This window comes from Geospiza fortis, unplaced genomic scaffold (assembly GCF_000277835.1).
Source record: "Geospiza fortis unplaced genomic scaffold, GeoFor_1.0 scaffold244, whole genome shotgun sequence".
NCBI classification, from domain to species: Eukaryota; Metazoa; Chordata; class Aves; order Passeriformes; family Thraupidae; genus Geospiza; species Geospiza fortis.
The window spans coordinates 2,056,153-2,067,025 of NW_005054370.1; the positions used below are offsets into that span (position 1 = coordinate 2,056,153).

Below are 10,873 nucleotides of genomic sequence, written 5' to 3' on the forward strand. Positions count from 1 at the left end.
GGGTGGGGGACAGGCTGCTGAGTGTCCCCTCCACGGGCAGAGCCTGCCGAGCCCGCCTGGAGCGGATTCTCTGATGGCTCATACGAGGGCTGGGTTCCTGCTTGTGAAAGACGCCAATCACTTGTTTTTAAAATTTTAAAAGTTTGATAGTAATAAAATGGTTATAAAAATAGTAATACAATTAGCATAATAATAATTTGGACAATTTGGATTAGGACAATATGAGACAATAAATACAAAGAGTTACAGACGTCCGGGTACCTTTTTCTGGGCAGCACGAGCCCAGAAAAGGACACACATTAAGAGAGGATTAACCCTTAAAAGCAACAGCCTGTTGCATATTCATGCACTTCATACATGATGCATAAATTCCAGTCAAACACAGGATTCTGTCTGGTCAGTGTCAATTTCTTCCTCTGAATCCTGACAGTGCCTTCAAGGCAGGAAGAAGTTCATTTCTTCTGATAAGAGGGCAATAAATTCTCTTTCTCTGAAAGATTCAGGTGTCCTGTGGCTGCTATCTCAGTGCAAGTCCTTTCTTTAAAAAAAAGTATCCTACATAGCATGGTTTCTATTTTAACATTCTTTATAACCTAAAACTATATTTTACACAGTACTTAACAGAATTAATACAGCATCACTTTCTAACACAACACATGTAATATTCATTTTCATATTTGCGAAAAGCCAATCATAAAATACACGCATTTTTCACACTGCTGCAGCCTGTCTCCTATCCAGGACTGGTGGTGAAGGGGAATTGGGCTGATTTAATTGAGTTTCTTTCTCATTCCTTCTCCAAGAGCTGAGTTTTCTCTTCCCTTCCCCATCTCATCCAGCAGCCTTGTCCCAGACAGGAGGGCACACAACACAGAGGCCCTGGTGTGGTTCAGGGGAGTAGAGCAACTTGGACAGGAGGAGATGAAATTACTGCCCAAGCTCTAGCAAGGGAGGGGAAGAAAAAATAAAATGAAATATAAAATATAAAATATAAAATATAAAATATATAAAATAAAAATGAAAATGCCAGGGGTAGGTTGGGGCTGGGCGGTCATGGGTGTGTTTTGCAGTGCTGGGTGCTGCCAGCTCCAGCTGGTCTCAGGGCACAAGGGAACCCAGCTGGAGGGGGGTGCCTACACTCCAGGCTCCTGGAGATGGTTTTTGTGCTTGCTGCCTTTGGAAAGGGAGGAAATGAGAGCAGAGATTCAGGCTGGGAGTGATGTCCTCCCTCACCTGGGTGCCTCTCAGCAATGGGACAACTCACCAGCACTGGCTGGAGGAGTTTGGGGGGTTAAATATTCAGAAGATTCAGGGTGAGGACTTAAAAGTCACCAAAGCTTTTCTGTTATGTTGAGATAAACTTGCCTGGTGCTTGGCCCAGCTCTCAAGCCTTGCCTGCTGCCAGCGAGGTTCCTGTTTCCTCCTTGCAATTGGCTTTGGTAGTGTTTTGGCAGCATCATGAGGTCCTTCAGCAGGGAAGTGTCCAGCCCTGGGCTGTGCCAGAGCAGGGATCCAGGCAGAGCCAAGGTCAGGAGCACCCACAAAGCCCAGGAACACCGGGGGCCAAAGGCAGAGCCCTTCCCTCCCTCCCTCCTTTGTGCTTCCCTGAAAATGAGACGTCAGCACTCAGGGTCTCTTCCAGCAGTGAGTGTTGAGAAATCCTCTTAGTTACAGTAAAAGCCTCTAAACTGCCCAGTGAGCGGTTCCCATGTCAGCAGAGCAGCAGGGAAGGCAAAGGAACAGCTTGGAAACAGCAGAGAGAATTAATCCAGCATCACAAGCTAAATTGTCCTGCTCCGGTTTAATTACCGATGGCTCTGGCTGCAGAGCTGTGACCAAAATCCCGTCTCCCTGGGGAGCAGGGGCAGTTCTGGGGCTGGACTTTGAGTCAGGCCGGTTTTGGGGGCTCAGGGAGGAGTTGGGGGGGATCTGTGCTGGTTCTGGTCCCAGCTTCTGTCCAGGCAACACTTGGGTCTCTTCTGATGCTGCCTCCAAGCGCTGTCCTGGTGCTTCTTGGCTGTGACACTTTTGCTTTCTGACCTTCTGGGAGAGCCCAGGTGGGGCTGGAAACATTAGGGATGGCCACTGCTTTTTGGTGGGGGATTAATTTTGGGTTCCTTGGGGATAAAGGCCCAGTGATCTTGAAAGAATTGTGTCCCAAGTCCTCTGTGAGCAGAGCACCTTGTCTGAGCTATGAGCTGCTGCCACAGGGATGTGCAGGGCAGCCAGAGGCTGTGCAGGCTCTCCCCTCCATGGCTACATGATAATCTGGATTTTCCAGCTGGGAACAGGTTCCCAAGGAGCTGGGAAGGGCGTTGCAGGTTAAGCAGCTGCCACCATGCAGGGGCTGAGGAGCGGAGAAGCTGCTGGAGGCACTCAGGGAGCACAGGGGAAGCCAGGATCTGTTGAAATGTGCCACTAGGTTTCCCTGCCCACGCAAAGCTGCTGGGGTTTGCTTGTAGAAAAACCCCAAGACAGACTTTTGAGGGTGGTTTTTATTTCACTTCAGCAAAAGCTGGTCTGCACCAAATGTTGCTGTAGGCACGTGGATGACATTCTTAACTTCACCACAACCGTTACCCTTTTTTTTTCTGTTGTGTTTCAGCTTGATTGAAAGTGAGGAGATGCAAAACGTCCTCTGAAGAGCCCCTTTCTGACATGCAAAATCTGGCTTGTAAAATTCAATTTAAAAAGAAATCCAACCACCCCCAAAAAGTGCTTTTCACACGTGGGAGTGAAAGAGCCCAAAGTGGTTTCTGCAGAGCACAATTTGCCTGTGGCACTTCCCCATCCAGCCCCACAGCCCCTGTCACCCCCCTTCCCTCCTCTGTCACCCACCCCTGGCTGCTGCAGCAGGAGGGGGGTGCACCCATGGGTGCTTTCCCTGCCAGGGCTGGTTTGGGTATGGTTTGACTGGTGCAAACAAGCAATTTTGGGTGACTGCATTAGTTTGAGCAGCAGGGGATGTATCACGACATGGCACAGCCTGTCATGACAGGCTCAGCTTCAGCCTGGAGCATGTTCTCACTCTCTCCCCTGCAGCTGCAGTGGGTGACTCTGCAGGTGCTCAGTTCTGCAGGTGCACGTTCAGTGACTCATACCAAAGTTCGTTAACAGCACTTTAATGACTCTGCTGCCCTTTTCCCCTCCTGAGGAGGGTGAGGGCAGTGGGAGGCAGTTCCACAGTGCTGGCAATTCATGTCCAAAGCCTCTGATGCCATCAGCCACGCTGTGCCCGGCCTGGGCTCTAATCTGCCTTCAGTGGCAGCTGTGGGATGGTGGAGCAGGGATGGGACAGGACTGTGCCTGCACTGGGGGTTCTGCAGCTGCCTGTCCCATTCTGTCCCTCTGAGCCCAGCACGGGTCCCCCAGTCCCATCCCTGCTCTGCAGGGCTTTGGGGACAGAAAGGTGGGGATGGCTTTGAGGACAGCTTAGGTGATGTTGGTTGTCCCATCTGAGAGCACCAGGGACATGGGACATGGGCACTGAGCTCCTGCAGGGCATCCCCAAGGGCCACCTGCAATTCACTCTTGTCCCCTCGGTACTGGGGTGCAGTGGGTGCCTTGCTGAGGGACAGGGGGATACTATTCCCTCTCCAGAGGCAGCAGCTGAGGCTCTTAGACCATCTGCCATCCCTGATGGCACCTGACACCCTCCTGCCTCTGGCTGTCCCTTGGCACATGGTGGCAGCTTGCCAACGAGCTGGGCCTTAGTCAGGGCTGATCCCTCCGGCAGCTAAACCTACCTGGGAGATGGAGGTGGAGAGGGGGAGGTGGGTCCTGCACCCTTCCCCACTGCCCTCATTCTCCCCTGGGTGGCTGCAGTGCCAAGGAGAGGGTGTCCCCAGGTGCCACCCCTGTGTCCCCTCTCCCCAGGAGCCCTGTAGCCCCTGCCAAGTGCACAGAAAGGACTGGGAAGGACAATGTCACCTTGGAGGAGGGATGCTGCTGCCTGCCTGCTCCTGCCCAGACACCCTGCTGGCTCTGTGCTCTGGGCACGGGGCTGGCAGGATTCCACCTCCCATACCCCTTCCATCACAGGGACACTTGTGCCTGTTTTTTCTTGCCTGGTAGGCAGGGAGGGAGCCTCAGCTCTGCCCAGTCTCATCCAGGATCATAAAAATCCATCAGCAGCTCTTGCCCTGTGCCCCCATCCCCCTCAGCCTCCACCCAAAGGGACAAGAACAGCCCTCTGTGTCCCCTCCCCAGTGAAACTGTCCCTGCTGTCCTGGGCTGTTTGTGGAGGGATGTCCCTTCATTGTGCTGCCTGGTACCCAAGTGCCAGCAGGAGCTGCAGCTGCTCAGCACCCACCAGGATGCCCAGGCCACCCCAATTCCCTCTGCAGGGCGTTGGGGTCACTGGGGCGCCCAGAGCCACCGCAGTGCCCCCATGTGCTCTGCCTTCAGCGGTGTCTCTCTCGTCCTAGTTCCCTTATGCTGCTCCACCTCCTCAGGAACCCGTGAAGACCCTCAGGAGTTTAATCAACATCCGCAAGGACACCCTGCGCCTTGTCAAGTGAGTCCCCTGAGGCAAGGAGGGTCCTGCTGGGTGCCCCCAGGGATGCGGGCACGGGGCTGCTCTCATCCCCGTGGGATGGAGGATGAGCCGCTGCCCTTCCCCTGCTGGCTCCTGGGGCTGCTCTCATTCAGAATGGAGGATGAGCCCCTGCCCTTCCCCTGCTCTCATTCAGGATGGAGGATGAGGCCTTGTCCTTCCCCTGCTCTCATTCCCTCACGATGGAGGATGAGCCCCTGCCATTCCCCTGCTCTCATTCAGGATGGAGGATGAGCCCTTGTCCTTCCCCTGCTCTCATTCCTGCAGGATAGAGGATGAGCCCCTGTCCTTCCCCTGCTCTCATTCCCTCACAATGGAGGATGAGCCCCTGCCATTCCCCTGCTCTCATTCAGAATGGAGGATGAGCCCCTGCCATTCCCCTGCTCTCATTCAGGATGGAGGATGAGGCCTTGTCCTTCCCCTGCTCTCATTCCCTCACGATGGAGGATGAGGCCCTGCCCTTCCCCTGCTCTCATTCCTGCAGGATAGAGGATGAGGCCTTGTCCTTCCCCTGCTCTCACTCTCTCACAATGGAGGATGAGCCCCTGCCATTCCCCTGCTCTCATTCAGGATGGAGGATGAGCCCTTGTCCTTCCCCTGCTCTCATTCCTGCAGGATAGAGGATGAGGCCTTGTCCTTCCCCTGCTCTCATTCCTGCAGGATAGAGGATGAGGCCTTGTCCTTCCCCTGCTCTCACTCCCTCACAATGGAGGATGAGCCCCTGCCATTCCCCTGCTCTCATTCAGGATGGAGGATGAGGCCTTGTCCTTCCCCTGCTCTCATTCCCTCACAATGGAGGATGAGGCCTTGTCCTTCCCCTGCTCTCATTCCCTCACGATGGAGGATGAGCCGCTGCCCTTCCCCTCCCGGCTCCCGCATGCCAGCGCAGGCAGTGCCGCAGGATTAAAGGATTTTAGCGCTGCCTTTGAAGTGCTTTGCTTCTTCTTCCTCCCCCACTTTCCAAAGGCTTTGCTGGAGGGAGGCTGGGGATTGCGGCAGGGCCGGGGGATGCGGGATTAGGGCTCCAATCTGTCTGCGGCACTGCCCAGCCCGCAGGCGCGACCTTGGGCTCTTGTCGTGCCTCAGTGTCCCCCGATGGAGGGCAGCAGCCCCTTTTGGTGCCGAGGGGATTAGTCCTGGAGCACCCCACAGCCCATCTCCTGGACGCTCTGTGCTCCCCAGGTGCTCGGAGGAGGTGAAGACCCCGGGGGAAGAAGTGAGCAAAGCCAAGGTGCACTACAACGTGGAGTTCACCTTCGACACGGATGCCCGTGTGGCCATAACCATCTACTACCAGGCAACTGAGGAGTTCCACAATGGGGTGGCGAGGTGAGGGGCCCCAAACAGGCCTGTGTCCCCCCAAGCCTGGTGTGTGTCCCTGCCTGATGGATGTGGAGCCTCCCCCCTGGGCATTTTTCCCCTTCAGGACAGGAAACAGCTGAGGGTGGTGCTGAGATTGGAGGGGGCTCCTTGTTTCCCCCAAGTGCCACCTCCAGGTCCTTGCCACCCTCTGCCACCTCCCTCCCTGTCACATCCTGCTCCCTCATTTTACCTTCAGATCAGAATGGAGACCAGGGGAAATAATTCTCCCTCCCAAACCCCTCCAGGTTGGCTGCGGAGTTGTCCCTGTCCCCGCCTGTGCTGTGTTTACTTTACCCTGTGGATTATTTTAGCCTTTTTTAGAACTTCTTACCTCAGCCCCAAGAGGCCTCTGGGAGGGGAGGAGTGACAGACATCCCCCTCCCATTTTCCTGGCATCTCTGTGCTCTGGGGAGAGCAGGAGGGGTGTGGGGACACCTGAGGTGCCCTGACCCTGTCCTGTCTCCGTGGCACAGCTACACCCCCAGGGACAACAGCCTGCAGTCCGAGACGGTGCACTACAAGAGAGGGGTGTGCCAGCAGTTCTGTGTGCCCTCCCACACCATCGACCCGTCCGAGTGGAGCGAGGAGGAGGTGGGTCCTGGCATCATCCCTCCCGTGCAGATGGAGGTGGGAGGAAGGCTCAGCCCTGCTCCATCTCACCAAGCATCCCCTGTCTCTCTCCAGCTGGGCTTCGACCTGGACCGTGAGGTTTATCCCATGGTGGTGCAGGCAGTGGTGGATGAAGGAGAGGGTGAGGAGGGGGTTCCTTGCTGGGATGGCCTTTCCCAGTTTGCTGGCATTGTGATGCCAGCTGGGCAGAGCCTCCTGCTTTTCCTCACTGCTGCCGTGGCTCTGCCTGTCCCCCTGCAGTCCCTGAGTGCTCCTTTGTGTCTTGCAGAGCACAGTGGGCACTGCCACGTGCTGCTGGCCACCTTTGAGAAGGTAAGTGCCAAGCTGGGGCCATCCTCCTCCTCTTGCCTCCACCACCTGCCAGGTACAGGAGCCTGGAGAATCCCTGGGAATCGGGATGGTGCTGCTGGGCTGGGGATGTTTTGGGCTGCTCCTCAAATCCTGGGACTGTTCCCTCATTTTAAGCACCCACTTCTAAGGCATTTGGGCTCAGCTCCATCTTCCTTCCTCCAACAAGCTTTGCAGTGTGTGTGACCTCCCACAGCTACCTGGTGCTGGGCTGTCAGGAAAAGCCAGAATTCCTGCAAAATGGGTTTGTTGGGAGTGGGGAGGGAGCAGTGACAGCCACAGGCTGGGTGGGTGGGTGCTCCAGCACAGCAGCCCAGGGGTGCCCACCCATGTGCTCTTTCCTCCCTCCAGCACAGTGATGGCACCTTCTGCGTGAAGCCCCTCAAGCAGAAGCAAGTGGTGAGTGTTGAGTGTCCCTGCACACCCTGCAGGGGAGGCACTGAGGGGTTCTGGGGAGCCCCCAAATCCCCAAGCCTCTCCCAGCCTCGCCCCTGCCTCCCAGGGAGTGCAATTTCAAGGTTATCAATGCAAAGAGAGCCCCTGGATGCTGGGGAGAGGAGGACTGGCCCAAGCAGGGGGCTGGGAGCCCAAGGTGTCCGTGCTGCTCACCCCTTGCCCATGGGATTGCAGGTGGATGGTGTGAGCTACCTCCTGCAGGAGATCTACGGCATCGAGAACAAGTACAACACACAGGACTCCAAGGTGGGTGCCTGCACCCCCTGTCTGCATCCCAGGGCCCTTCCCTCATCCCTCTTCCCTTCCCTAGCGCAGGCCTGGCCACTGAAACGTGCTCAGGGCAAGAGTTTGGAGCACAGCACGGAGCTGGTGATGGCTGGGGACATTTTGTGTTGGCATTGAAGCTGCTGGAGGCAGAAGATTGAAGGATTGAGCTTTTCCCCCCATCCTTTGTGGTCTCCTGGGGGAGGGGAGCATGGGGCTCAAGGCATGGGATGGATGGGGAGCATGGGGCTCAAGGCATGGGATGTGCCTTATGCTGTCATTATAGGACACAAAATAAAACCACATGCATGCTGGAACCTCCAATGTAAAAAGAAGGGAAGTTTATTTTCTGACTTCAACATTTATAGACTTTTAAAAGTGACGGTGGATTATTGGAGGGTGAAAGTGCCACCTCTCCAATGACGCTGGACAAACCAACAGTCCAGCAAATTTTTCCTCTTCCAGAAAAGAATGTAAAGCAATAATTATTTATAAAAAAGTGCGTGAGAAAGTTCATTACAAGAATGTAAACATCAGAAGACTTAGAAGAACGGGGCAACATTACGCTCTGCTCTAATATGTAAAAAATTGGGGTGAAAATGTGGGTTTCTGTTTCCTTTGGCCTCATCTCTCAGCCTCCTGGAGGAGAGGAATGAGGTCCCAGGGGGTCATTTCCAGAGCAGGCAGCCCATGGACACAGGCAGAGCTCTCTCTGAGCACCCAGCCCGTGTTTTAGAGCATGGGCTGGGGACCCCCGAGGCCAAGCAGGTCCCTCTGTGCCCTGGGCAGGTGGCTGAGGACGAGGTGAGCGATAACAGCGCCGAGTGCGTGGTGTGCCTGTCGGACGTGCGGGACACGCTGATCCTGCCCTGCCGCCACCTCTGCCTGTGCAACACCTGCGCCGACACCCTGCGCTACCAGGCCAACAACTGCCCCATCTGCCGCCTGCGTGAGGCGGGGAGAGGGCTGGGAACGGGCTGGGGTCTGGGGGAACGGGCTGGGGTCTCTGAGAACGGGATGGGAACGGGCTGGGAATGGGCTGGGATCGTTGGGAATGGGCTGGGATCTCTGGGAACGGGCTGGGATCTCTGGGAACGGGATGGGATCGCTGGGAATGGGCTGGGATCTAGAGGAATGGGCTGGGATCTAGGGAAATGGGCTGGGATCTAAGGGAACGGGATGGGATCTGAGGGAATGGGCTGGGATCTAAGGGAACGGGATGGGATCGCTGGGAATGGGCTGGGATCGGTGGGAATGGGCTGGGATCACTGGGAACGGGCTGGGATCGGTGGGAATGGGCTGGGATCACTGGGAATGGGCTGGGATCTAGAGGAATGGGCTGGGATTGCTGGAATGGGCTGGGATCTAAGGGAACGGGATAGGATCTGGGGGAACGGGATGGGATCACTGGGAATGAGCTGGGATCGTTGGGAATGGGCTGGGATCTAGGGAAACGGGCTGGGATCTCTGGGAATGGGCTGGGATCTCGGGGAACAGGCTGACATCGCTGGGAATGGGCTGGCAGCTCTGGGAATGGGCTGGGATCTTCAGGAATGGGCTGGCATCTCTAGGAATGGGCTGGGATCTCCCACCCTTGAGCTCTGCAGTTCCTCTAGCCCCACCAGGGATGTCCCTCTTAGGAAAAGGTGTCATTTTTCACAGAATTCACAGAATCACTGGGTTGGAAGACACCTCCAAGATCACTGAGTCCAACCCAGCCCCAAGACCTCAACCAAACCCTGGCACCCAGTGCCACATCCAGGCTTTGTTAAACACCCCCAGGGATGGTGACTCCACCACCTCCCCGGGCAGCCATTCCAGAACTTTATCACCCTTTCTGTGGAAGACTTTTTCCTGATATCCAACCAATATTTCCCTTGGCACAGCTTGAGACTGTGTCCTCTGGTTCTGTCAGTGCTGCCTGGAGAAAGAGCCCAGCCCCAGCTGAGCACAGGCACCTTTCAGGGAGTTGTAGTGAGATAAGGTCACCCCTGAGTCTCCTTTTCTCCAGGCTGAGCTCCCCCAGCTCCCTCAGGGGTTCCTCACAGGGTTTGTGTTCCAAACTCCTCACCAGCCTTGTTGCCTCCTCTGGACATGCTCAAATGTCTCAGTGTCCTTCCTAAACTGAGGGCCCAGAGCTGGACACAGCACTGGAGGTGCTGCCCAACCAGTGCTCTAGGAATGGGCTGGCATCTCCCACCCTCGAGCTCTGCAGCCCCGCTGGGGATGCCCCTCTTGGGAAACAGGGTGTCATTTTTTGACAGGTCTCCTTCCAATGCTTGGTTTTCACCCCTCCGTTTTTTCCCTGCTGCCCCAGCTTTCCGAGCCCTGCTTCAAATCCGAGCCATGAGGAAAAAGCTGGGCCCGCTCTCGCCCACCAGCTTCAACCCCATCATCGCCGCGCAGAGCTCGGACTCCGAGGAGCACTCGGTCAGTGCCCAGCTGAAGGTGGGACCCTGGCCTCTCCCACCAGGGTGGGAAGGTTTGGGGATCCGTGTGTCTCTGAAGAACAGGGTTTGATTATTTATTTATTGCAAATTCATATTGTAAAAAAATGCAGGGTTGATATTACAAAAAAAAAAAAAAAGAAAAAGAAGAAAGGTTTTTGGCTGGGTGTCCATTCTCTAGGTTTGAGCTTCTTCCTGGGGCGTTTTGATCCCACTGGGAGTGAGGGGATCAGCAAAATGGCCCAGGAAGGATCCTCACCCCATGATCCTCTGTGGGAATGTTCCTCACTCGGGGTCACCAAAAGTGGTGGTGTTCACAGGGATCCCAGGACAAGGGAAGAGATGAGAATCTTGACTCCATGTTTCAGAAGGCTGATTTATTATTTTATGATATATATTATATTAAAAGAAAATTACATATTAAAACTATACTAAAAGAATAGAAGAAAGGATTTCATCAGAAGGCTAGCAAGGAATAGAAAGGAATGAAATGAAATTTTGTGACTGACCAGAGAGTCTGAAACAGCTGGACTGTGATTGGCCATTAATTAGAAACAACCACATGAGACCAATCAAAGATCCACCTGTTGCATTCCACAGCAGCAGATAATCATTGCTTACATTTTGTTCCTGAGGCCTCTCATCTTCTCAGGAGAAAAAACCCTGTCAAAAGGATTTTTCATAAATTATTTTTCATAAAAATTTCATCTTTTCATAACCTATGTCCTGACAATGCTCCCCGCAGTCCTCGGAGCACATCCCGCCGGGGTACGAGGTGGTTTCCCTGCTGGAGGCCCTCAATGGGCCCCTG

At 54.9% G+C, this 10,873-nt stretch overlaps 1 protein-coding gene across 1 annotated transcript in view; it reads left to right on the plus strand.

Moving 5' to 3' along the window:
- RNF157 (ring finger protein 157) overlaps positions 1 to 10,873 on the plus strand; it is a 23,677-nt gene that overhangs the window by 810 nt on the left and 11,994 nt on the right. Inside the window, exons 2-11 of the mRNA XM_031059958.1 lie at positions 4,428 to 4,516; positions 5,738 to 5,884; positions 6,391 to 6,508; positions 6,602 to 6,668; positions 6,816 to 6,859; positions 7,247 to 7,294; positions 7,526 to 7,597; positions 8,405 to 8,564; positions 9,933 to 10,045; positions 10,808 to 10,872. Coding sequence (XP_030915818.1) covers positions 4,428 to 4,516; positions 5,738 to 5,884; positions 6,391 to 6,508; positions 6,602 to 6,668; positions 6,816 to 6,859; positions 7,247 to 7,294; positions 7,526 to 7,597; positions 8,405 to 8,564; positions 9,933 to 10,045; positions 10,808 to 10,872 — 923 coding nt within the window. The remainder of the gene's footprint in view (positions 1 to 4,427; positions 4,517 to 5,737; positions 5,885 to 6,390; positions 6,509 to 6,601; positions 6,669 to 6,815; positions 6,860 to 7,246; positions 7,295 to 7,525; positions 7,598 to 8,404; positions 8,565 to 9,932; positions 10,046 to 10,807; position 10,873) is intronic.